Source organism: Microcebus murinus, chromosome 9 (assembly GCF_040939455.1).
Source record: "Microcebus murinus isolate Inina chromosome 9, M.murinus_Inina_mat1.0, whole genome shotgun sequence".
Classification (NCBI taxonomy): domain Eukaryota; kingdom Metazoa; phylum Chordata; class Mammalia; order Primates; family Cheirogaleidae; genus Microcebus; species Microcebus murinus.
In genome coordinates this window covers 51,283,486-51,311,226 of record NC_134112.1, presented here as the reverse complement: position 1 = coordinate 51,311,226, position 27,741 = coordinate 51,283,486, and the positions used below count along the sequence as shown (strand labels likewise).

Genomic DNA, 27,741 nt, shown 5'->3' with positions numbered 1-27,741 from the left:
CCCATAGATCTGCAGGGATGTTTTTTAAGTTTTTAGGAAGCCACCCTTAGCCACCCAGACATGGAATATTGGGACTACAAAATAGTTACAATACTAATTATTTTGCTCTGAACATATGATTTGAAACTATCCATTCTCAAAAGAGCTGGTTGAAAAAATAGAGCAAAAAATACTGAGAATAAACATAAATAACATTATAAAAAATTTATTTTATTGAATAAATTAGCATTTATTTCTAAAACACACAAAAAATGACTTTTTTCTTTAAATAATAGCAATATAGTAGAGCAACTGACTGAATGAAATTAGCTGAACATGCCAGAGCTTCCATATGACTTATGACATGGCAGAAGTCATAAGGCAAATGAAACAGAGGTTGTGGAATTGATTTCTTTCAAAGGTCCATGCTAATTAAGGTCTCCTCCAGACACATTAAGAGTATCTGAGTTCTCACTCCTTACAAATAATACCAAACCTAAATTTATAAAAGAAATGAGAAAGGTAGACTGAAACCTCCAAGACAGTGGTTTTCAAAGTTGGCTGCATATCGTACCAACTATATAGCATTAAAATTTTTTTTGATACATGGGAAATAGCCCCAGAGATCCTGATTTAATTGGCCTGGTCTGTGACCAGGATATCAGGATTTTTCAAAGCTTCCCAGGTGACTCTGGTTAGCAGCCAAGGTTGAAAACCCCTGCCCTAATGAACCACATGCTCTTCTTATCTCACAGATACGTTTTATCTGCACTGTTTTGAAATATTTGTCAAAGTTAGAAAATTGAGAAATTTTATATAAATGTCCAGATTTGGGGCTTCTCTTAACAAAGTAAAACATGTGAGCCCAAATTCCTATATGCAACAATTAGCTGGACCTGAGCAATGTACCCCTCAAGACTAAGCACTCTGGCTCCTGTTGCCCATAGCCTCCATCAAGCTCTGAATTCTTGCACCTGGCTTCTTACACCTGCGCCTTCATGGACTCTATAAGCATTTGAACTTGGGACTCTTGAAATTCCAAGAACAAGACTGAGGTTTTAAATTTCCCAGAGAAAAACCATGTGATTCAAACAGAATCAGCAGCCTTAGAAAAGTACCCAGTAATTTAAGGGCAGCTGGGAAAAATTGGGGCAAACAGTCAACAAGGTTTATGACGCAGTACTTTACCATCCATTGTGAGTTATAAATAAATATAATGCACTATTCCAGTCTTCAGAAAGTTTTTATCTTAGCTGGGGGAACAATCTCAAACATGAATATTAACACAGAAGAGTTTATAATTAAATTGGCAATACAAACTCTAAATACTCAGGAGCTTCATAAAAGAGATCAGTAAGAGCTTGATGTTTTCTTTCCAGGAATACTTCTTGATGTCTTGGGATTTTACTCTGTACCTTCGTGGGCAAGTGCAATTAAGGTGGTTAGAGACTGTAGGGAATATTCCTGAGACAAGACAGAAACCAGCTAACCAGAAGGCAGTCATCTCAATCTTACCAGGTGGAAAACAGTTTGGGGGCAGGTGAGGGAGCTAGTAAGAAACTCATGGGAATTGGCAACTTGGCCAGAGTACACCAGGCAGAGGAATTCATTTAGATCATGTTTAAGGGCTTTGAAGTCTTGGGATTTTTTTAATTTTTTCTTGTTTTCTTTTGCTGATTGTTTGCTTAGGCAAAAAATGACATGATTAAAGGTAAGAGGGAAAGAAAGAAACTAATCCTTCCTGATCAACTTACTCTGCTAGATGTTTTGAATACAGTAGCTCACTTATCCTCATTAACACCCTGGAAAGCAAATTTTATTATCTCTTAGCGAAATGAGTAAACAGACTCAGAGGATAATTAACTTCCCAGGTGGCACAGTTAAGCAATATTAGGATGAGTTTTTCTGATCCAAATCTGTGTCCTTCATATTGTACCACAAACTTCCCTACCCTTAAAGTGAAGGATGGATTTGAAGGAGTAAGGATTAATTGAAGCTATTACAGGCCTCCAAGACAGAGCAAACAAGAACTTCAGATGTTTGAGGAATGATCCAAGTCATCTCCTGGTATATCACAACTAAACCTTCTCAGTTATTTTAAGAATCAAACACTGAGTCATTGAGGATCCTAATACATAGCTTAAATTGTGTAAATAAAAACTAGGCCATGTTTTGGTGTAAAGTTATCCATAAAGGAATTCATTAATAGTAATTACTGAGTGTTTTGCTCATTCATGTCTTCCAAAAATACTTGAAGACTTATTCTAGGCCTTGGAGATACAGTTAACAACATGAACAAGTCCCTCTTTTATAACTCACAGTGTAGTAGGAAGTGAGGGGAGAACAGAGATGGAGGGTTAATAATGAATGAATAAAAATGCAGGCTAACTCATGCTGTGCTGAGTGCTGTGACACGAATTTTCTCAATTTTTCTTGAAAAGGAGGTTACTGCAGTGGATCTTGAATTTTGATGTGCATACAAAGCACCTGGGGATCTTGTTGAAATATAGATTCTGGTTCACTAGGAAAGGATGGGGCCCAAGAATGGGGATGCTGGTAGACAAAGAACCGTACTTGGAGTGTCAAGATTCTGGATTGTTGGGGTTGGGGCTGGTGAAGCAATTTACCTGCACGAGGCAGAGACACTGGAGGTGACTCTAGAATTTTGACATGGTTCAAAACTTACAAAGAAATTCTGATTTTCCCATGCTGATTATTTTGAATATTTAAAAAACTATATATCAAATAATCTCAAAATCTTTCAAAAAAATGTTTGCCACCCTTCACTTTACTAGAATCTATTACATAATACTCCTCTGAAGAATGGGAAGCAGCAAGTCATTGGGATTCTGTGTGCTACATACACAGAAGAAACATCAGTACAAACACTTTTATACAAAAATGTCTTAGAAAAGAAAGGCATGTGGCTGCAGTGTAAAGACTAGGTGGAAGAGTAATTTGATAAGAGAGGGAGGCAGGAGAGCTAGATCATGTAGGACTTCATAGGCCATACCAAGGAGTTTAGGTTTCATTCTACATGGAAAAAGAAAGTATTGAAATATTTTCAAGCAGAAAAATTTATGATCTCACACTTTAGGGGGGAAACAAATCCAGCTTCCATAAAGACTTTATGACTGTAGGACAGAAAGGTGAAGGCATGAATGAGGAGACTAGTTAGGAGGTTGAGGTAGGTGTTCGGTCAGAGCAGATAGTGGCTACCATAGGATGTTAGAACCCGTAAAGAACTGTAACAGGTTTTTACCTTAATTGCAATCTACCAGGTTAGGCTGCCACAGTTTCAAGGATGCCATCAGAAGACACAAGAGTCCTCATTCAGAAACAAAGGGCTTCAACACTCAGGGCCATTGCAGCTTACAGAGTGTCAGCATTTACGTATGTCCTTTGAGTCCCAATTTCCACAAGGCAATGCAAAGTGAGCTAGGGGACACCTGCATAAGCAGTTCTCAAGATGAGATCGATATTATTTAGTTTTCTTTTTGCCTTAGAATCCAATATACCACAGCATGGGCACTGTTACTGGTGTTATACTTATTTAAAATGTTAATATTGTGTTAATCATGGGTTTTGCATTAATTTTGTTTTTTTTTTAAATGTTACATTCAAATATTATTTGTCCTGACTACAGAGTTTTTGTTACCCCCTTAAATTTGCATGTGAAGCAGGTGCCTCATTTGCCTCTCCCTTCTCCCAGCCCTGCCTTCCCCTTGACATATCTAGGTAGGATGGCGATTTGTGTGTCTGTAACCAACAGAGCATAAAAATTTGAGTTCATCTCCTCACTTAAGTTCACAGCATACTTAAGTCTAGGGCACATGGACTTCAGCCTCCCTTAGGGATGGGGAAACCTTGATCCTAGCCTTAAGCATCTTTTTCCTTAAAGCAGCTAAAATCAGGGTAGAAAATGAGGGCAGAATCAGGCAGCCCAGAAAGAGAGAACAGCTCCATGCCAGTAAGCAGCACACATTGGCTTTTAGTTTTAAGCACTCAGCAGCTACTCATGGCTCAACCAAATAAAGGTCCAATATTTTTGTGCATCCAAAAGCCTAAATTGGATAACAGAATCATTATTACTGTCACTATTCACTTCAACTTTGGTGACCTGTTGACTCAGAAACCAGAATCCATAGCTTTCTGGCTGGGACTCCAACTAATTTGGCCTTGACTCATACAACAGTAACTTTTTAAAAAAGGAAGTCCACCTTAATCCAGAGCATTTGCTATCTCAACATGATAATGTTTCTTAGGGTATTTCCTGGTTTTAACATAATGGCTGGGGAAGTTTTCCAGGGCTGGCAACTGATTGAAAGAATTTATCTAGATTTCTTTGCATCAGTTTCTCATTCTTTCACACAGCACATTTGTCAACATTGTCAACCCAATCCAGGTGAGTAAGAGCTCCCAAACTAGTCAGTTTCTCATCTACAGTTTCTTGGAAAGTTTTTCTGTCTCAGGGAAGTATCATCAACAGGATCAAAGCTCCTTTTTTTGTAGTCAGTTTCCGTTCCAAAAAACTCTGAGACCTTCGACGGTCGTCTTGGAATGGATCCAAGACTGGCATGAGAGACTACAGCAGGGGTTGAGCCCTAAGAGGTGCCAGCTGTGGTCATTCTTCTTTAACAAGCATTATGTGCCCCGACCCCTCAACCTCCCAAGGAAACCAGGCAAAGTTCAAATGATTCACCTGGTTTCTCCCTTCTCTGAAAGTCTTTCCACGCTCAGTGCAGGAACATCTCTCTGCAACTTCCGTACCAAAGTGGAACTTGCACACTCAGGACAAATTTTAGTACTAGTTGTTAGAATCAGGTGGCTCTGAATCCAGTTGGGGAGGAAATCCACCCCACCCTACCCTCCAGGGGAGAGTGAGCAGTAGTCAGGGCATTGGTCCAGCCGCTGTCTTTGAACCTACTACTTCCTGTTACTCAGCCTTTGATCCCTTCCCCACAGCCTCATTAATAGGCAATAAAGCAGAGCTCTATTTATTTCTGGTTAACTGTACAATTTGGTCAACATGTTTGCTACTGATTTCTGTGGCCTTCTCTCAAATCTTGTTAATCAGCCCTGAGGCCCTCATAGTTCCTTTCTGAAAAAGCCATGTCTCTGCTGGCATTCCATCCTCATTGCCAAAACTGTCAGACTGTAGTGTCTGGATTTTACTCTACTTACAAGGTAACAAGTTAGCCTGCCACAGTTTTATTGATGCAGACAAAAAGGACTTTATGACTCACAGCTATAGCAGTAGCCAGAGTGTCAGCACTCACACGTTTTCCCTGAGTGCCACTTCTACAGCGCTACACAAAGTGGGCCAGGTGACTCCTGCACAGTCAGTGGGTTGCATTATAAGAGAGGAACTCTGAGACTAGGAAACCTGAATCTTTTATAACGGATGATGTGCCGCCCCTTTGCTCGAGAGGTAGGCACTGGCTTCTAAAGCTCTTTGCTCTACAAATATCCACTAAAAGACAGCCTGGAACAAAGGCAGTCAGAGGCTTGCTCACAAGATAACATGAGAGACTCACGGGAAAATATCTTCCAACAGAACCAACAGAACTTGCTGCTGGACTGGATGTGTGGTGTGAGGGCAACAGCAAAATCAAGGACGACTCCCACGTTTTTGTTTTGCACAACTGGGTGGCATTCGGTGTCACTCAAATGGGGACACTTGGGGAAAACCACCAACTTTAGCTTACATATTAACTATGATATGCCTATTTTATTTTATTATTTTTTTATTTCAGCATATTATAGGGGTACAAATGTTAAGGTTAGGCATATTGCCCGTGCCCCCCGTCCCCCCTTGAGTCAGAGCTTCAAGCGTGACCATCCTCCAAACGTTGCACATCTCACTCATTATGTTTGTATATACCCATCCCCTCCTCGCCCCCCACCTGCCCAACACCGTATAAATGTTGATCCGTTAATACCAATTTGCTGGTGAGTACATGTGGTGCTGGTTTTTCCATTCTTGAGATACTTCACTTAGTAGAATGGGTTCCAGCTCTATCCAAGAAAATACAAGAGGTGCCAAATCATCATTGTTTATTAAAGCTGAATAGTACTCCCTGGTATACATATGCCAGATTTTATTAATCCACTCATGTATTGATGGGCACCTGGGTTGTTTCCACAACTTTGCAATTGTGAACTGTGTTGCTATAAACATTCAAGTGCAGGTGTTCCTTTTGTAGAGTGTCATTTGATCTTTTGGGTAGATGCCCAGTAGTGGAGTTGCTGGGTCAAATGGTATATCTACTTGTATCACTTTAAGATATCTCCATATTGCTTTCCACAGAGGCTGAACCAGTTTGTAGTCCCACCAGCAGTGTAGGAGTGTTCCTATCTCTCCACATCCACACCAACATTTATTGCTTGGGGACTTTTTGATAAAGGCCATTCTTACTGGAGATAAGTAATATCTCATTGCAGTTTTGATCTGCATTTCCCTGATGATTAGAGATGTTGAGCATTTTTTCATATCCTTGTTGCCCATTATTCTGTCTTCTTTTGAAAAATTTCTGTTCATGTCCTTTGCCCACTTTTTGACAGGGTTGTTTGATTTTTCCTTGCTGATTTTCCTGAGTTCTAAATAGATTCTAGTTATCAGCCCTTTATCGGATGTGTAGCTTGCGAAAATTTTCTCCCATTCTGTGGGTTGTCTTTTGTTCTCTTGACAGTTTCTTTGGCTGTGCAGAAGCTTTTTAATTTGATAAGGTCCCATTTATTTGTTTTTGTTGCTGCTGTGATTGTCTTTGCAGTCTTTTTCATAAACTCTTTGCCTAGCCCAATATCTATAAGAGTATTTCCAATGTTTTCCTCTAGAATTCCAAAAGAATATGTCATGGTGGCAGTTGAACTTTTAGTCTCAAAGCACACAGGGTAGGTCAGAACTAGCAATAAATATTTGAATATCATCAAATATAGGAGGTATTTAAGACATGGAATTCAATGAGATGATGAAGAGAAGAGAGTCCAAAACAGAGATCTGGGGCACTCTAGCACTTAAAGTTCAGGTAGAAGAGATAACTAAGACAAGGAACTACCACTGAGGGAAGGAAGCCAAAACGAACGAAGTGACTGACTGTGTCAAATGTTGCTGGAAGTTTGAGGCAGATGAAAACAGAGCAGCATGGACTGGTAGTATACAAAGAGTCAGAAGACAGAATTATAGATACTCCTCTAACAGTGTGACTTACTGAAGGAACTGGACAACCAAAACTATGAGGCTGATACTTGGGCTTTGTAACAAAGAAAAAAGTTAAAATGTTTCAAATTTATGACATGTATATTGAATAAATATGGTACACAAACTATCATAAAAATGCAGCTTTACTTCTGCCTCCCATTATCCCCAAGCTGAAGAGCACTGGAGTGGTTAAAGGAGACAAGAACTTTAAAATGGTGAGGATGGATTATGCTTTCAGCACTTACAGTAAATCAAGGTCTAAAGAATTAACGCCACAAGCGTAGCCTGAATTTTTTTTTAATCAAATACAAAATGAAGCTCTCTAAAGTTGTATGGCTTTTCCAGTTAATTTATTCAGTCTTCAGCTTTCCTTGATTAGAAAGCAAGGTCAGAGACTTTATAGAAATGTTTTATAGGCACCTAAAGTCATTCAGGGCATTAGAAATCATGCTGTTTTGTAATAGCATTTGCCTGGAGAGGAAGGGGAAAAAAATCTAAAGTTCTTCTTATATTCCAAGAAGCCTCTGTGTATCTATAGTAAATGTCCACAAAACTGATAGAAGAAATAAATAATTTTCATTTTTCAGTACTGAAAGCGATAAAATATGTAGAGTGTAATTTGGAATCTTCCAGAAAATGTATGGAAACTGAAGCCAGGACAAATGATGAGATCAGAGAAGATAGAGAATGAGGGTGAGAGAATGAGGAGATACAATAAACCCTAGTTCTGAGGTAATTTTCAGGGGACACAGCGGGAGAAAGTGAAAGTTCTCTGTCAAGGATGAGTGTATAAAAGCCTAGAGAACACAGAGATTGAACAGTGAATACCTAATGTATCAAAATTTCAGAGAGATGCCAACAAAATAAGCAAAAGAAAAGGTAGCACAGAAGGAAGTTGGTAGTGTCCCCCAAGACCAAGTGGGGACACTAATAGCTTATATGCAGAGCTTGCAGCAAGAAAGGGAGATGGAAAAAGTCCAAATTTGTTCATTCTATAGTGAACCTCAAATACGCCAAGTTCACTCACTGAAAACTATCAGCAATCTGGCCACTTCATCAGTCAGTATTTATGTTTTACTAATTAAGATTCCAACTTTAGTGGTTCTGCAGAAATATCTTTATGAAAATATAAAGCAAACAAAACAAAAAAATCCCTGTGAAGTCTTGGCAAGCATTCAGGAGAACCCCACACAAATGGTGTTTGCTTACAAATCCTAAGCGATGTTTCCACGAATATCCCAAACACAGAAGATCCAATATAATTACTATATTGATTTGGCTGTAATAAGAACAGCCAATATGGCTGATTCTGGGTTTCTCGTTTTGGTCTTGTTTTAGTGTTGTCTTTAGTAGGCCATCTGATTGAATTTATAGCCACAGACTTACTAGAAAACCTTCTCTCGTAGGTACAGACCACCACCATGTGCATCTCTGTCAGCCTGAGCGGCTTCGTGGTCTTGGGCTGTTTGTTTGCACCCAAGGTGCACATTGTCCTGTTCCAACCCCAGAAGAACGTGGTCACACACAGGCTGCATCTCAACAGGTTCAGTGTCAGCGGAACTGGGACCACATATTCTCAGTGTAAGTATGGAACTCAATGCTGACTCCTCCATACATACAGCGCTGTGGTAGGGGCCAGGCTGGCAGAGGTAGGCAACACATGGCTGTCCCTATGAACAATCTCAGTTCAAGTTTAACAAGCACTGATTTAACTGCTGTGTCAGGTACTGAGCATATAGTGAGGAGCAAAAGGGTTTTTGAGCATGTTGTGGAGTTTGATAACCTTGCCTCTAGTCCTGTTCTGCAGACAGTTTAGTAGGTAACTTTGAACAAGTCGCTTTATTGCTCCCTGCCTCGGTTTACTCATTGGACTATAGGATTGGACTAGATTAGTATTTTATAAAGTATATTCTATGTCACGCAGATGCTGAAGGTGATTTATGAAAAATTAAAAAGGGGAAGATAATCAAATAAGATGAAAAAAATGCTTCATCCTTAATGCCCCCTTGGAAATTTAAAGCACTTCCTTTGACGTGAGCATGTTATAGGTTCTGAGAATCTCTACAGCAATGGAACTTGTGTAACTTCATTATTCACAGAGTTTCTTAAAAGTATTTGACCACAGTAAAATCAACTAACATCCTGTGGAACACACTGTGGAAAACGCTGGAATAGATCGTCCTCATACTTCAATGACACAATGTTTTTTCAGCTGAGAACAGCTGAGAAGGCAGTGTGAGCTGAAGCATACCAGGACAGCTCCCCAGTTCAAAACTCTCTCTCCTGCTGGCCTACAAATGTCCGAAGCATTATCCTTAGCGAATCATTGGTTTAATTCTTTAGAGTTCTCTAAAGCACAAATGTACCTGAAAGGGACAACCTTTTAAGCCATTTTCAGCTCATTTGTGGTGCAGAGCAGGAAACATTCACTGATGCAAGGATGAGGGAGAAGAAGGGGACTGGAGGCAGGGGGTAGGGGGGAGCACGGGAAGTGACAGAGACAAATGACTACTTCACCATTTCGCCTCGAGTAGGTTAGGAAGGATACTTCAAAATAGCTCAGCATCACAGGGTGAGCAATCGCATTTGTGCCCTAATTTCTCCAGCAAAGTACGGAATTTAACAGGGCAGCCCTTCCCCCCGCAAACAGAGGGAAGACTAACAGGCTGAGAGTACGTGTTCAGGGATATGTGGTCTAATGCTGTCTACACCGCTCCTCAGTGGATTGTGAGCTGCTGGTGGGGACGTTACTGTCTCTCAGCTGAATTCCCAGGTATCACAGAGGTTGAGTCCAGGGCATGATAAAATCTATGAAATAGTTTTCCTTGGATCTTGGAGAAACATGTTTATTTCTCAAGCAAACAGCAGCCCACCAGTATTAATAATAGCTAGCTAGTCCAGACAAGAACAAACTGACAATAACTAATAAAAACAACAATAATAACAGCTAACAAAAACTATCATTTATTGAGTGTTTTCTGTGTGCTGGGTATTGTGCTAAATACTTTATACGTGTGTGTGCACATGTGTGCACTATATTTTATTTAGTGTTCATGACTCTTTAAGGTAAAGAAACCCACCCAGGCTCACATATTTTGAAAGTGGCAGACCCAGAATTTACAATCTGTTTCTCTGACTTCGAAGCTAATGTACCTAACCACTGTATCATGCTACCTCTCCCAGAAAGCAAGCTGGGAAAGTTCTTATGCTAAGTACCTGGTAGGCTTTACAGGGAGAACAAAGGGAAGGTTACCTAGTCTGTGCAGTAAGTTACCTCTGAGCAAAAAATTGTCCTGTTGATAACACACAGCTCTTTGTTATTGGAACAATTTAGCAAAGTCTCTAAGTCTTCCACAGACATTGTTCAAAATCTCATATATCTAGACCTCTCAATAATTTAAAAATGGCAGCATTTTCTAATATATATACTGGGAATTAATAAATTCCTGAAGGAATAATGAGGGCACTTTCTCCAATCAAGTCTCTTGTCAAATTCAGAAATATCTATTTCTGAAAAACAAGGTATTCTGACTACAATGGACCTGCTTGAGTGGTGCTAAGCATCTAATCTGTTTGTGACCCAACCAGTACTTTAAGGATAGGTGTCTACCCAATCCAACATTTTTGGACTTGTTACTCAATAAATTTTAAATAAATTTTATTTTTTTAAAAAGGTCCAAATTTGGACTTTATTGTTTAAACAAAATTAAGGTAATTTTGTTACCTTATGTGGTGGTGTTATGTAATGAAGTGAAGAATTTATATAATGTCTCCAGACATTTTAAAGTACATAAGCAACAAATACATTCACCTGTTATTTATAATTCCATATCTTTTATTCAAAGTAGTTTTATATTTATGAACTCATTTTACTATCATGAGCACCAGATATCACAAGTTCTATTTTGTAGGTCAGTAAATTGAGAATTTAAGTTACTTCTCAAGGATATACAATGATTCAAGAATGAAAAGTTGACCCTGGATTTATGATTTACAATTAAAACTCTTCCCATTTTAGTAAATTGGAACTATTATTATGAAATCCATTCATTCATTAAATTCTTGAGCACCTACTATTAATATATACCAGAAATTTCTAAGAGCTATATACACAGTAATGGATAGAACAGAGTTCCTGACCTGATGAACCTTAGTATCTAGGATGGTGTTTTTCATACTGTAGTGTAACCCATTAACAGGTCATGAAGCTTATTTAGTATGTTTGACCAGTGTTTTTAAAAAGAAAAAAATAGAAAAATCTTAGAGTTCATTACATATAATAAAGCTAAAATATGAAGAGTAAGTTATGAAGATATATGTGCACCAGGTCCAGATAAAATATATTTATTACTATGAATCACAATCAAAGAAGTTAAAAGGCCACTGCTCTATGGTATTTAGTTCTATGCATGAACATGTCACTGACCCACTGTGGTAAGAGTTTAAGCAACTCGTTTAATATCTCAGTGCCTGTTTCCTTTATTATATATTCAGTTCAGTTTATATCCATTTCCCTCCTAAATACAAGGAAGTATTATAAATCAAGAAAAACCCTTAAACTGCTTTGAGTTTACAAGGAAGTATTTTTTTTTTTTTATAAATCAAGAAAAACCCTTAAACTGCTTTGAGTTCATTAGATAAAGCATATGTTTTACTTAGGTTGTACATAATCATAATTTATGTACTTCTTGGTAAATATTATGCCAGCACTTTATTCCACTGGGTGTTTGTTACCAATATCGCTGTTGGTTTTCTGACTTATTCTCTCCAGAGGTAAAAACAAACCCCACGTACAGATGAGAGTAAGCTAATATAGCAACAGGGTTATCTCATCCCTCCATCTAACAAACTTCCACATAACTTAGAGTCAGGCATCCTCAAACTACGGCCCGGGGGGACACATGCGGGCTGCCTAGCACATTTATCCAGCCCTCCAGGTGTTTTTGCCAATGCTGCCTGTCAGGCTTAGCAGCCGACTCATCCCAGGCCCACAGTGCACTCTCCAATGGTCTGGGGACAGTGAACTGGCCCCCTGTTTAAAAAGTTTGAGGACCTCTGTCTTAGAGGCTTAAAACAACAACCCTTTTATTATCTCTCATGATTTTATGGGTCAGATAATCAGTGAGGACTTGGCTGGGCAGTTCAATTGCTCCATGAGGCCTTTATTTATTTTTTTTATTTTTTTATTTTATTTTTTTTTAGAGACAGGGTCTCACTATGTTGCCCAGGCTGGTCTAGAACTCCTGGCCTCAAGTGAACCTCCTGCCTCAACCTCCCAAAGTGCTAGGATTACAGGCATGAGCCACCATGCGAGCATGCTCCATGAGGCTTTGACTAGAGTTCTTCTTTGGTTTTTAGCAGAGACTGAGATGATCTGTAGGATCCATGATGGTTTCACTTTTATTCTTGGCACCTTGGGAGGAAGCCTCTCCACACTGGCTCCCACAGAGCATGTTCCATAAAAAAGGAAGTAGAAACTGGCTTGGCCAGGAAACTGATACAGCATGACTGGTACCATATGTATTTATCAAAGCTGTGACAGAGCCTGCCCAGATTCAAGGGCAGGGCACAGACCCCACCTCTCAAAGAATCTGGTGCCATTGTTTTTATGTCGCACTCTCCAAATCCAGTCCTGCACTCTTATCAAGGATTACAGTGACTTGACATACTTAATCCCATGCAATACCAAGAAGTCACCCAGACTGGCAAGTGCAGCCATATCAATTTCCAGTTTATTCTCTGGCAAGAGAGTAGCAGAAGCACCACATTGGTCTGGAGCACACGGAAGCCTCCTGAGGGCGCCTGAAGTGGTTGATGGTAGAAAGTATTGGCATTGAATTTTTAAAGCTGAGAAATTGCTCTAAAAGGACAGGAAAGCATGACCAAACTCAGAAGCAGCCCTGGAAGGAAGAACATGGTTAAGGACACCTTTGAAAACTCACTGTTTGAGAAATGTTTTACATATTGCTATGGGTAAAAGATGTGTCTAATTAATTAGTTACAGTGGAAGTCAGAATTATAAAAATAAATGAAACCTTAACTCTTCTCTATTAAGAGTACCCATGGGTCAATGGTTCCCAAATATTTGTGTACAAAAAATAACCTCTTTGAAATGGGGATGTCCTGGCCCCACCCGTAGATAATCTGATTCATGTGGTCTGGGGCAAAGGCCAGAAATCTGGCTTGTAACAGATACCCCAGCTGGTTCAATGGAAGTGGTCCAAAGGAAATATTTTGAGAACCTCTGCCCAAACCATTCTTGTCTACTTCATCCACTGATATCAGTGCAATGCAGGAAGGTCTTTTTAGGCCTTCAAGGAGGAAGCAGGGTTTCAGAGAGGGAGTGGCATTCTGAATTCCAGTCCTTTGCCGTGTGATGCCAGTAGCCACATCCTCATCCAGTTATTTCTCAAGCTGCCTCTGCAACCTCCAGGGAAGGCATTTCCAGCATAGAAGCCCCTGGCCACTCAGAAAACATTTACTAAAAGTGGGCATGCTCCTTCTAATGGCAGTATAACTCAGAGACCCTGAAATTCCAAACTCATACTTGTACTGCTGCTCCCACACCCACACACATAAGCAAACATCCTTTGTATTTGGGGTTAAAAAGAAAAGAGGTCATTCTTCATTCTGTTAGCTTTAGAAGTAAAAGAGCTTCCCAGAGCTGGTTCCTAAGGACAGGCAATCAGGAACATATGCTGGGAATGTAAATAAAACTACATAATATCGAAAGAGATAAGCTGGAAGCACACATTAGGTTAAACAGCATAAAACCCTATAGGAGCCATGCAGGTGACAATGTTGGCATTAATATGGCTTTGTATCAGCCTAGACTGGGGAGAGGTGAGAAATGAAGTCTGCCTCATAGTCTTTGGAGCTATCATGTACCCAGACTTGGTCCTATGAGGATGTGTGTGTCTCTTGTTCATGGTAATCATTCAGATGTATGTATGTCATTATCATTAAGATCAGCCAAGAGACTTCTGTTAACTAATGATGCCCGGATTTAGGTCCCCAAGGAGTTGTAGGCATATGGAGATTGATTTCTCTGCCAAAACCTTGCTCAGAAAGTCACTTGTCTGGGTGGTAATGTGTGAACTGCTTAATTAACAGAATTATTCTTTATTACAAAGTATTTTCACGTTATAAAAAGCAGTAGTATAAAAAGATCACGAGTCGTGGCATAATTTTCCACACAGCTACAGCAACAGAAAGCAAATGCATGAGGACAAGGCTGTATTTATTAATGGCCGAGCCTTTGAAGATACCCTAGTTAGTAGGGGGCAAGCCATTGTTGAAGTCTGCAGATGACTTTATAGAAGAATACCATGTCACATAACGCCCAAGTTTCTCCTCTACAGTGCAACTGCAGAATAACAGCATCGCACGCCCATACTCTAAGTTCAGGGAGTCCCATAGACACTATGTCCTAGTCTGGCCAGGAAAATTAGCAAGTTATATGATAACACAGACTAAACTGAAGGTCTTTCTTGCCACAGGCATAAATATATTATAAACATAAATCTTCAATGGGTAATTCAGGAAAAGCCTATTCAGCAGGTTAAACCAGCTGCATCCAGGGCAGACTATATCTAAAACATCCAAATCAGATAGATCTCAACCCGTTTTTCTCTTTGGAAAGTCCACAGTATTCTTGAGAATCTCCCTTTCACTCCCTTCCTCACTGAGGATGGAAAAATAGAGTCTCCAGCTATCACAGGTAACCCTACATGTATTAGAGAATTGATGTTTAGTACCTCTCCTTTCCTCTGTTTAATATGGCCCTTGTATTTGTCTCACAATTGCCTTTTAACAAACCTTAAATAATTTTGTTTTTATATTTAATATTTCATTAGGTTTTCCCCAAGCAAATATATCCCGCCTTCCTTAATAACAGTGACCACAAAGATTGGAGCTGGGAGGGCTGCTAAGGAACGTTTATCCTAATAACCACATTTCTAGATGAGAAAACTACAGCCCTCATTTCTAGATGAGAAAACTACCATTAGATACTTTAAGGAATTTGGTAACTGAAGTCTCAAAAGCTCCTATATGGCCTCTTTGGCTTTTCTGCCTCAGCTCAGTTACAAAATTCAGCTCAGTGACTATTCTGACAATGAGAATCTTAACATCTGCAAATTCAATGATTTTTTTTTAAGTTAAAAGCTTTCCCTTCAGCTCCATACCTAATGGCATTTTGTTCTATCAGCCTGGGTACACACTTGTATTATTCTCAAAAGCCCCATGTCAGGGAGCTCAACAGTTTAAATCATGCCCATCTAAGACCCCAAGGTCTACACCACCAAGCTGCTCACAGAGAAGGCATGATCTTCCAGGGAGCTACCCACAAAGCTTCTCAGGAAATGTGATTTGATGAAGACAAATAAAGGAATATTGTTAGTGTTGACTGGCTAAATATTTATGTCAAAAACATAACTCCTCCCATTAAGTGGTATTTAAAGCATTTAAGTGGTATTTAAAAGCAATTATCACTTTCTTGAATTAAATTACATTGCATAGTTTCCTCTTCCATCCTGTACATTTGAACAGAATGCAAACTCAGAAAGAGTTCCTGAATCAGAGAGTTCAATATAGTATGTGCAGTACCTACAGTCATATGCATTTTCACATAATCCCAAATTTATGAAATGTCTTTGGGAACATGGTACTATGCTCAGAACTACGTAGATGTGCTAACCTTAAAAAGAAAATATGTATATGAGGAACTATTGCTTGTATATTAGTTTCAGATGCTTAATTCCTTAAACAAAGCAAAAGGTCTAATATCAATTTATTATACTCTATTTCTCTTCCTTACTTTTTTTTTAACTTTTGGTGAAATTCTCTGGAGAACACCTCTAACTGGAGAGATTGGTGTGCCCATATAGGATGAAAATCCTTATCCATATGAAAAAACATATAATGGGGTGGAGTGGGTCTGCCCTACCCAGTATAATTTCAGAGGCTTTGGGAGAGGGTCCCCTCACCAAGTAGATGACCAGTCCTGCTGATGTGACCAATCATCAGTTCACTCATTCATTAAAGAAACTTTTGGACATAGGTTTAGCTGTAAGCACTGGGGACATAGTAATGAGCAAAAAAGACAAATTCTGCATTCACAGCGTCTGCAGTGGGCCAGAGGAGGGACACAGAGAGAGAACCAATAATGCATAATGTATCAGCTGTTAATGTGTAATGTGGAGAAACTAATATGGGGAATGGACAAAGGAGGCACAGTGGGACTGGAGATGGTTACTATTTTTTATGGAGTGGCCAGGGAAGGCCCGATAAAGTGGCATTTGAGCAGAGACATACAGGAAATGAAGGAAGTGAGCCTCGACAACATCTGACATACAGACATTCCAGGCAGGGGGAACAGCAAATGTAAAGACCTAAAATTAAGAGGACATCAAAGAGGCCAGTGTGGTAAAAGGGTAAAAGTGAGAGGAGATGAGGGCAGACAGGGAGAAGATCATGGAGGACTTTAGAGGTCACTCTAAGGATGTTGCTCTTCTATTGAAAGAAATGGGAAAGCACTAGAAGGGATTCATCACAGGTGTGGCATGACTTGACTTGAAAAGCATCATTTTTGGCTGTTTTGGCATGATATAACACAGAGAGCAAGCAGAGAGATCACTTAGGAGGCTATTGTATTGTCCAAATGTTGGTGGTTTAGACCAGGGTGATAGCAGTGGAAGCTAATAAAGTGTTTAGGTACTGTACATAATTTGAAGGGGAAGCTAACAGATTAGCTCCACTAGAAAGGACTAATGCCTGACTTATTTTATTAGAGTTTAACACGTACAGCTTCAGACTTTTATCCCTATGTGTAGTAGCACATGCAGCTCATATTAGTTATTTGAGTCTCGGTGTGAATGACTTTCTGATCCTTGTATGAAACCACATTTGGATAGAAAGGAGGAGAAACTAGAGATATTAGGCAATGAGAAGAATGCAGAATTGATAGAACAGCATGAAAAAATTGATTTATTTAATTTACCAAATATTTATTGGGCATTCACTTTTGTGTTTTTGAGGAAGGGAGAACAGAGTAAAAGAACGTGATTTAGGAAAAAAACAGCATGATGCAGCAACAATGGAGAGAGAGAAATTGATGACTGCTGTGGTATGAATGTGTCCCCCAAACTTCATGTGTTGGAAATTTAATCCCCAAATGCATGTGTTGATTGGAGGTGGTGCCTTTGGGAGGTAATTAGAATTAGATAAGGTGATCAGAGTGGGGCTCCCATGATGGAACTCATAACTTCATAAGAAGAGGAAGAGAGACCTGAGCTTGCTGTGTCTCACCTTGTGATGCCTCCAACAATGTCATGATGCAGAGGAAGGCCCACACCAGATGTCCAGTGCCGTTCTCTTGGACTTCCCAGCCTCCAGAACCACGAGCTAAATAAATCTCTATTCTTTATAATTTCCCCAGTCTGTGATATTATGTTATAGAAATAGAAAACAGACTAGTGCAATTTCTGTTGATAAGTAAGTTGTATCATGGGTTATAAAAAAGATCCATGACATATCTTCTCTTTCTATGAATCTTATCTCACAAGAAGAGTATCACTGAATGAAGAAGTCTTTGCTTTCATACAGTTCTAATTCCACACTTGAAAACCAAGTTTGGGTTTGTAGATTTTCATTTTTACCCTGCAGCATAATAAATATGATGATCTTCAATCTACTTTTAACAGTGTAAGACCATTACTTGGGTCATAAAGGGAAAACAATGCCTAAGAATTCAGTCCATATTTCTTAATGAATTCTTTGCCTTCCACCACTGTGAGATCTCTAACATAGCAAGAATACCAAACCAGTATGACAGTAGTATCATCATCTGCCCAGACGACATATATGAACCACAAGAAGAGCGTCTCCTGGAATGAGACCAAGGGACCTTAGCACAAGTAAAATTAAGATGATGAGTAAGAAAACAGACCCAACGATTAAGCAGCACAGCAAGGCACCAAACAGCTGGTGAAAACTGGATTTCATTACCATAATATTAAAATATCTAAACTAGCAAACATCCTGGGAAAAATTGTTTAGGGTCACTGGGAACAAGGAAATGGAACAGATGGGAGCAAACTGGAATGTCTGTTCTGTTGAAATGTTTGTTTTATTTTTTCCAAGTCTGATGTATTATACAGTTATAGTAACACACTGATTCTCAGGAACCAGTCTTAGCCACTAAATTGACTAACAGACTTAGCATCCATAAAAATCTATTAAGTAAATATGTTTAGCATTGATTGAGGGCCCAATTACCTAAAAAAATAGAGTAATTTCCCCCAAAGCCTAGCCAGCCCATGCATTACTGGTGGAAGAGAAGTAGATTTCAAAGAACAGAAAAAGCTGCCACTTGATGACTACATTGATCTCCAATATTTCACCAGTTTGTGGAGCAAAGTATGCCTTTTGATGGCTGTGAATTGCCCTTTTGTGATCAATGGTGGAACTTACAAGGTCTTTTTCAGTTACCTTCAGTTTTTATTTTGAATGGCAAAAATCACCACCTTAGTCTAGAGTAACTAATAACTGCTACTCACCCCAAGTCCCAGGAAAGCCAAAAATAAGACTACATGCCTCTTATTTCTGGCAGAAAAGATGATTATAGAAATCTGCTTAACTGTACTTAAGAAAATGTGCTAAACTTACCTTATTAAAAATCCCAAGAGAATTTCATCAGAATAATAGAAAAAGCTCATCACAAACATACAAACAAAAAAATGGCAGTACTTTGCCCTTCTACATATTTTACTACCTTAGGGAACAATAGGGCTAATATGGGAAGCATATGTAAAATATTTATGAAAGGCAAAGTAATTGAGATAGTAAACTCATAAAACAATAATGTACTATATTCAGCGTCATGTACAAAAATGAGAATATTTTGAAATAATAAAACACATTGGCAAAAGCTATAAATGCAATTGTATAAAAGAAACAGAAAAATACAAGTTAGAGTTCCCTTCAACACACTAAAAATTGTTTAGGGGAATAAATAGCTACAAAAAGAGTCTTGTGAGTTTTGCTGTTGTTATTTCTTTTAAGAAGGCCTTAAATTTGTATTATCTTTCTCTCAAAGAAATCAGACATTCTTGACATACGGTGTTCCCTTTAATGTCCCTATGAAGCAGGTAGATAACTCAAAGTTATTCTATTAACTTCCATAATGATATCCATGGGGTGCAGAGTAGAAGACTGTTTTAAACTAGAACTTGATGATTTTCTGTGCATCTAGCCTTGTACTCCTTACCTAGATTGTCAAAATTCACCCAATTTTTAAGAAATTAGAATGCAATGAGCAAGCCAACTATAAGAGTACACTTCAAAGAATAATATTACATCAAGTTCCACAACAGGATGGGGAATATCAGAGTAGGTTTCTGATAAAATCTTAAATGCAAGTAGAGAGAATATTAGACTAGTCCAAGGTACATGGCTAGGGGCATTGGCATACAAGTCCTTAGTTCTCCTAGACTTACCCCCATGACACATTTCTCTTCAATCCCTGAAAATGAAAAACCTGCACAGAAATAATAAAACTTGATCCTGGAAAAGATAAAGAGATTAGTCAAAATATCAAAGGCAACATGCCTGCTATGGGAGCTCACACCTGAGCCAGTTCTCTTTGCAAGGGTAGTTTGATGGTCATTACCACAATGTGGCTTGAAAAACAGAAAAGCCCATCTGTCTGAAAATAAGGCTGCCCACAGGCCCCACATTTGCTGATCATTTCTTTTAGTTAAAAGATTATTTCCTTCTTGAAACTTCTATTGGTTTCTTCATTCTTTGAAATGCAAACATTTGTATGATCATTCAGGAAATATTTATAGAGAGTATATTCCATGGCCAGCACTAGGGATAAAAATAAACAAAATAAACAAGCAAAACCATTGCATATTTTCTGATCAAGAATGTAGGGCACTAACAAAAAAAATAATAACAATAAGCAAAAAAAAACAGGCAGCAACAATTGAATTGGCTGAGTTTCAAAACTATGTTTTGTGAAAGAAAGTAACTGACTGGCCCTATTTTAGATCAAATGGCCTGATGACAGCTTGAGAAGATGATATGGATGACAAAGAGGAGTCAGATACATGATCATAGGGAAGAACATTCCTAGCAGAGGCAAAACCTACTGCAAAGGCATAAAGTTGAGAAACAGATGCGCTGTGTTTCAAAACAAAAGCAGGAAGGGAAAGAGAAAATTTGGAACAAAGTGAACACAAAGATTGGTGAAGTCCAAATCACACTGGGATTTATGAGCCAGAATAAAGAGCTAGCACAAAGGGAAGCCATCAGAGGTGTGTAGGTAGATGAGTGATATTTAAAAATACTCTGACTGCTGTACAGAGAATGGGTCACAAAAAAGGCAAGAATGGAAACAGACATGCCAGTGGCACAAGCCATGGCATTGGTCAGGAGAAAGATAATGGTGGGTTGGCCCAGGTGGTGAATGCAAAGATAGAAGTAGTTGGTATAAATATAGAGTTGATTGGACCTGATGATAGGTTTGACGTGGGGGCAGGAGCAAAAAAAGAATGAAACATAAATTTTAGACTTTTGGTTTGGGTAATTGGCCAGATGGTGAGATCACTCACTGAGGCAAGGAAGGCCAATTGGGGACAGGTTAGGGAATCAAGAGTTCTGCTCTAATCACTGATTTTTAAATGTGTATTAAACATACACATGAAGATGTCAAGTAGGCAGCTGGATACAAGGGTCTGCAGAAACAATACCTATTGAATAGCTTAGGGTGCTCTCCTAAGTTTCCTGTGACATATGATTTGAATTTCACTTTGTCTTGGTCTTTCTCTTACCTCACCTGGCTTCAATGAAGCTGGAATTAGATGAAATACATGAATGTACTTTATCCAATTAAAACATTTCAAAGAATAAAGCCTTCACGTTTGGAATTATTATCACCACCAGTTTCCATCAAGTATTTATCTAGCACACACCATGTTAAAACTTTCTTCACTGTAGAAGTTTCAGGAAATGTAGATTTATGCCATTCCTGCCCTTAAAAATACAGTAGCTTTTAGTGGGCTCATATTATAAAGAAAATTGAACCCGATCTTAACAGTGATAAAAGGAAAAAATATCTCCAAAAGAGTTAGCATGTCACACAACTCCACAGTAGCTTTAGGCAGCCACACAGACATGACTCTATAGATTTTCTCACATACCTAGCCAAGTAATCAATGCAAAATTGAGGAGCTGTAGATTCCCTAATGGTAGACCTACTGAAAGATGTCAGCCCACCAAATATGGTGAATGTTCCCCCACTGAATGCCATATAATCTCAAATTTTATAATTAGTTATTCCTTCATATTTAAAGAAATTCCTATGCAAGATGCAAATTCATGAGGCAAGAATATAACCACTATCAGGTGTGAACACTTTAGCATGAAATTAGTTTATCTGCTAATTAACTGTGAGATGTGCTTTTAAACAATAGGACAGATAACTGGTTAATTTGATCAGGGCTGTGGTCAAGTAGCCAGAGGATCAGCTCCTACTGGTCAGAATGTATCCAGATAGGCCAATGGATGGAATGTAGAGAGACCATAAAAGTAATAGAAGGCCATCTGTTTAACCTGTTCTCTTGGCTACATGGTTTCATACCACAGAGAATGGGGTTCTTTCTTTTGTCCTCATTCAGTCAGGCAGGGAGGGGAAGTATTCAGGGTTAAATAGATATTATTTATCTGTACCTAGACTTCTCATAAAAACAAAACTTTACCAACAACAAGTTAACAGCTAAGAGTTGTATCTGGGAAAACTAAGTGTCATAAAAACAATGAATATATATAAAACATCCCTGTTTTATATACACACCATGACACTGTTGTCAGTATTGTCATTAACAAGGGCATCATCATCATCCCTTTGGAATGTCTTCTTTCTGAGAACTGTTATGAAATTGAAGCTCTCAGAACCCCAGGCCTCACTAGCATTTTCACTGAGGTTATCCACTTGAACAATGAAAATATATCAAACTATTCTCTAAGGTGGTAGAGTTCACAGATGACTAATGGGAATACATAAGAGTTATCTCTGACCAGAGAAAACTATTAATAATTAAGGTATTGAAAATAGCAAATAACGTAATAATCTATAAGAAAATTACAGTAAGCTTTCAATTTTACACATTGTATTTTAACCGGTTTATAGATGACCAGAGCTAATTTTCACCTCATAAGTGACTTCTTTCAACAGTAATTATGCTTATAAATTCTGTCTCCAAGAGGGATGACATTAGTGGAGGTTATATTCCAGGATGCAAACTAATTTTGAGCAGAACATATTTAGAAAGTTGACCTACTACAGCATTAAATCATTTAGCATTTTCCAAAGCCAAATTGTGTTCTTAATTTTAGCCTAATGTCTGGTATTATGCATGCCATTACCTATTTGGCCCACTTGACTAACTTTGAACATTCTGTCCCACTTTGTTTTCCAGCCTCTGCAAGCACGTATGTCCCAACGGTGTGCAACGGGCGGGAAGTCCTCGACTCCACCACCTCATCTCTGTGATTGTGAATTGCAGTTCAGTTTTCGTGTTTTTAGACTGTTAGACAAAAGTGCTCACGTGCAGCTCCAGAATGCGGCAGCAGAGCAAAAGAACCCTAGTACCTTTTTTTAGAAACAGTACAATAAATTATTTTTGAGGACTGTACAGTATATAGTGATGTGACAGAACTTTCTAGGCTGATTCTAGTGTCCCTATTATTAACAGTTCCCCCCAGAACATGGAAATAACCATTGTTTACAGAGCTGAGCATTGGTGACAGGGTCTGACAGGGTCAGTCTACTAAAAAAAAAAAAAAAAAAAAAAATACGGTGGCAATATTAGGTAACTTTTTTTCCTATGAAGTTTTTTGTAGGTCCTTGTTGTAACTAATTTAGGATGAGTTTCTATGTTGTATATTAAAGTTACATTATGTGTAACGGATTGATTTTCTCAGCACAAAATAAAAAGCATCTGTATTAATGTAAAGATATTGAGAATAAAACCTTCAAGGTTTTCCAGCATGGTGGATAATGGTTTGTTCTTTTTGAATCACTGGAGGTAATTTGAATATGTGGACTTCAAATCATTTCTACTTTTAATGTTGGAAGAAATTATCTAACTGTGTTTTCTCTTCACATCCACACACACTTGGGACTCAAGCTGTTACACTGCTGGAGAGGCATGAGCAGATCTAGACTCATTTGCAGATCACAATGATCAGAAATTGACTGGAGAGGATACCATAAATATCAAACCAATTCAGTGGCCAGATGACCATACACATGTTGGTTTTCTAAGGCCACATCTGTATGATGGCCGAGAGTTTCCCAAATAGGGCTCTCAGGTAAGGAGGAGAGGGTTTCTACATTCTGAATGCAGAGACTGTCACTTCCAGGGAAGCCTGGATGGCTCTCATGTCCAAAAACAACCTGAATTACTAGGAAAGGGATGTGCAAAGCATCTTGCCATTTCTCTGCAAAATCACTCCCACGACTTATAGCTGAATGAGGCAATAAGTTTGCAGGCTGTCTATTTACCAGTGCTTTTCCAAAGTACTAGTACTAATGCTCCAGCACAGGTTTGTCACTAAACTCAAATATTTTGCTAGCCTAAATAAAGGAGTGAACAGGGAAAGCAGTGGATAAGCTAACTCTGGCTTATTCTTACCATGTCCTGTCCCATTTCTGTCAACCTTTAAGTCACAAACCATTTATTAACATAGGAAAATTTACTGAGAACCTCACTGTGTGCCAGATCCTGTGCCAGGTACCATGGATGGAGCACGATTTAGCTTCCTGTGGCTGGTGGCAGAAGTTAGTAGAAACTGGGTGGCTTAAAATAACAAAAATTTGTTTTCTCATACCTTATGGAGGCCAGAAGTCTGAACTTAAAGTATCAGGAGGGCCACACTCCCTCAGAGGATCTAAGGGAGAATTCATTCCATGCCTTTTCTAGCTTCTGATGGTTGTCAGCTTCCTTGGCTTGTGGCCACATTGCTCCAATCACTATCTCCATCTTCACATCACCTGCTCTTCTGTGTCTGTCTTGTCCTCTGTGTGTGTCTTACAAGGACACTCGTCATTGGATTTAGGGCCAACATGGATAATATAGGATGATCTCATCCTGAGATTCTTAACTTATTTACATCTATAAAGGCCCTTTTATTCAAAGAAAGTAACATTCTCAGGTTCAGGGGATTAGGATGGAGACAGATCCTTTTGGGGGCCACTATTCATACAAAAAAGAAAAGATGAATAAGACATAGTCCTTAACTTTAAGAAGCATAAAGGCTGGAAAATATTTTAATGGCAATGACCAAGGAAAACAGTACAGGGAAAGAAGAGAATCAAGGATATATTGGCCGGGTGCGGTGGCTCACTCCTGTAATCCTAGCACTCTGGGAGGCTGAGGTGGGCAGATTGCTCGAGGTCAGGAGTTCGTAACCAGCCTGAGCAAGAGCGAGACCCCGTCTCTACTATAAATAGATAGAAATTAATTGGCCAACTAATATATATAGAAAAAATTAGCCAGGCATGGTGGCGCATGCCTGTAGTCCCAGCTACTCAGGAGGCTGAGGTAGTAGGATTGCTTAAGCCCAGGAGTTTGAGGTTGCTGTGAGCTAGGCTGATGCCATGGCCCTCACTCTAGCCTGGGCAACAAAGTGAGACTCTGTATCAAAAAAAAAAAAAAAAAAAAAGATATGAATGAAGGACCCACAGGCTAAATAGTCAGGGCCTGAATAATCAACACATGATGATTCTATTTTTAAACATCCAAAAATAATGAACAGGTGCACCAAAGCCAAGAGGACTGGCCTTGAAGGAAATAAAGGAGTCAGAAATTCTTCTCTTCCTCCTGGGTGCCTTTGAATCAACAACCCAATCAATCAAACCAAAACCTACAAGATGCTCAAAGACAACAGTGTTCACCAGTCTCTGAATTCCCACATCCAAATAAGAACCTGGAATTTGGAGAGTGTAGTAGGGTATATGGGTAATGGATTCAACAGTACTAAATGACAAAAATGAATCCTGCTGTGACTGAAACTGGCAGGAGTGCTAGATAAGCTGTTCAGAATGAGCATCTGCTCAGGATAAAGGCTGCGGAAGGCTGATGGGAGAGAAAATAAACTCAATCCACTGATGGAATGTGACAGTCTGAAGAAGGCAGTATCAGATGCGTTGTGCAGAGACCTGCCTGATGCCTCAAACAATCAAACAGATCATGGATCTTTTTAAACCAGACAATTAGGCTTGTGTATGAATCTTCAGAAAACTGTGTTTTGGGAGCTGGTTTTTGATCTATGCCCACTGTATTCATGCCCTGAAAATGCATTAACTGACAGTTCTCATCATTTTCTTTTTCCTTGCCACAAGCCTTGTTTCTTATTAGAAAGTACATCATCTAACATGTCATCTATAGAAGTATTTTTTAAAAAACATTCAATATATGTATGGAAAATAGCAGCTATAAAATCTTTTATTTTACATAGCCATTTCAAGCAAATGGTTTTTTGTTGATTTCTTTGTTGTTTTCTTTTTTGAAATCCAGTAACATTTCATCCTTCCAGAATATTAAACTGCTTGAGCCAATCCACTTTTGCAAAAACTTTCTGAATTGAAATAACCCAAACAGAATGATGTATCCCACTCATAAAAAAATATATATATATATCAAGGCGACGTTAACAACATGGCAGAATAGGAAGCTCCTGACTCTCCCTCCACCCACGAATGTACCAAAAAAATCTATTCACAGATCAATTCCCTCTGAGAGTCAGAGACCAGTTGAGAGACTCCTACCTACCAGGCAACTGAGAAAACACCCACACTGAGTGGATAGGAAAAGCTGAGGCTCACTCTGGCACAGCCCCCGCCCCCAGCACTGCACCATAAAATAGGGAAAGGAATCCGCATCAACCAGCTTCTCCTGTGGAGAGGAGGGTTTAGACCTCACCTACACCACCCTAACTCTAAGGTTCTCCATGATATGGCTTTTAATTCACCAACTCTGGGAACAGAAGGGATTAGACACATGAGTCTCTCTAGATCATAGGAAAAAGGCAGCAGTATTAAACAGGCATGCAAGTACTTCTAGGGGCTTCATGCCTCAGAAGACATAAAGAGAAGGGGCTTTAAAAATGCAGCCCCCTGTCTCCCTGGAGAGGACACATTCTTCCAGTGGCTACTTGGCAGCCTGGCTTCTAACTAACTTGCATTGGGAGTTAACAGAGACATAATAGCTCACTGGCAGCCTGAGAAGGAAATCAGTACTTCTCGAGCCTCTTCTCCCAGTTTGCCCCAGAAATAACTCCAAGTCTATTCATCCCTCCTGGAAGGAGTTTGTTCACACATTGAGCACCCCAAATTTTATAGCTTTCACCAAAGGGACTGCATCCTGAACCTCCTGTCTCTGGGAACAGAGGGGACTGGCATATACATGACTCTCTAGACCACGGGGCAAAAGTGACATTTTATATGGGCAAACAAGCACTTTTGAAGGCTCCATCCCCCAGGAGCAGTACAGAGAAGGGGCTTAAATTTAGCCCCATTTCTCCCTGGAAGGGGTTTATAACACACTCTTCCAGTGGCTATTTGGAAACCTAGCTTCTAACTAATTTGCATCAGGGAATTAAAGGGGCAGATAAATATTAACCCACCGCTAGCCTAAGAAGCAGATTGGCACTTTTCCAGCCTCCTCTGTCCATTTTCCCCAGTGATAACTCCAGGTCTTTTAATCCCTCTTCAAAGGAGTTTGTCTGTACATCCAGTGCTCTACTTTTATAGCTTCTACTCAAGGTACTTCATCCTCTAAACATCCTAGCTCTGGGAGCAGAAAGAAGTAAGACCACAGGAAAAATACTGGCAGTTTTATATACATGCATAAGCACTTCCAGAAGCTTCATCCCTGGGAGCAGAGAAGGGACTTTAAAAATGCAGCTGTCTGTTCTTCCCAGAAGGAGTTTATACTACACATTGGGTGCCCCAACATTTAGAGCTACCTCTCAAAGGACTCCATCCTAAACCTCTTAGCTCTAGAGCAGAGAAGACTAGGCATAGGTGAGTCTCCCTAGATGACAGAGCAAAGAGGTGGTTTTAAACAAGCACAGAAACACTTCCAAGGGCTACACCCACTTGGAGCAGTGCAAAAAAGTGGCAGGAGCATGAAGCTACCATTTTATCTTCAGAAGGAACTTATGGCACATAGTGCCGGTGGCTATTTAATGGCCTGGCTTCTGATGAACTTGCATTGGGGAGCTAATAGGACAAATAAACAATAGCCTTATGGCAGCCAGAGCCAGAGTTTGGAGCTTTTCCTCTGGCTTTCCCAGTGATAAATACAAGTTGACCCTTTCTTCTTGGAAGGAGTTTGGCCATACATCAAGTACCAAAATGTCAATATCTCCCATCCAAGGAACTGCCTCCCTAATGACCTAGCTTTGGGAGTTCAATGGGGTTTTGCATTTATTAATGGCCTTAGACCACGGAAAACAAAGAGGCAAACAAACCAATTTTCAGTAGCCATCTT

At 39.3% G+C, this 27,741-nt stretch overlaps 1 protein-coding gene across 1 annotated transcript in view; it reads left to right on the top strand.

Moving 5' to 3' along the window:
* GRM3 (glutamate metabotropic receptor 3) overlaps nucleotides 1–23,658 on the top strand; it is a 219,878-nt gene extending 196,220 nt beyond the window's left edge. Inside the window, exons 5-6 of the mRNA XM_012779525.3 lie at nucleotides 8,587–8,761; nucleotides 22,663–23,658. Coding sequence (XP_012634979.1) covers nucleotides 8,587–8,761; nucleotides 22,663–22,736 — 249 coding nt within the window. The 3' untranslated portion in view covers nucleotides 22,737–23,658. The remainder of the gene's footprint in view (nucleotides 1–8,586; nucleotides 8,762–22,662) is intronic.
* The last annotated feature ends 4,083 nt before the right edge of the window (nucleotides 23,659–27,741 follow it).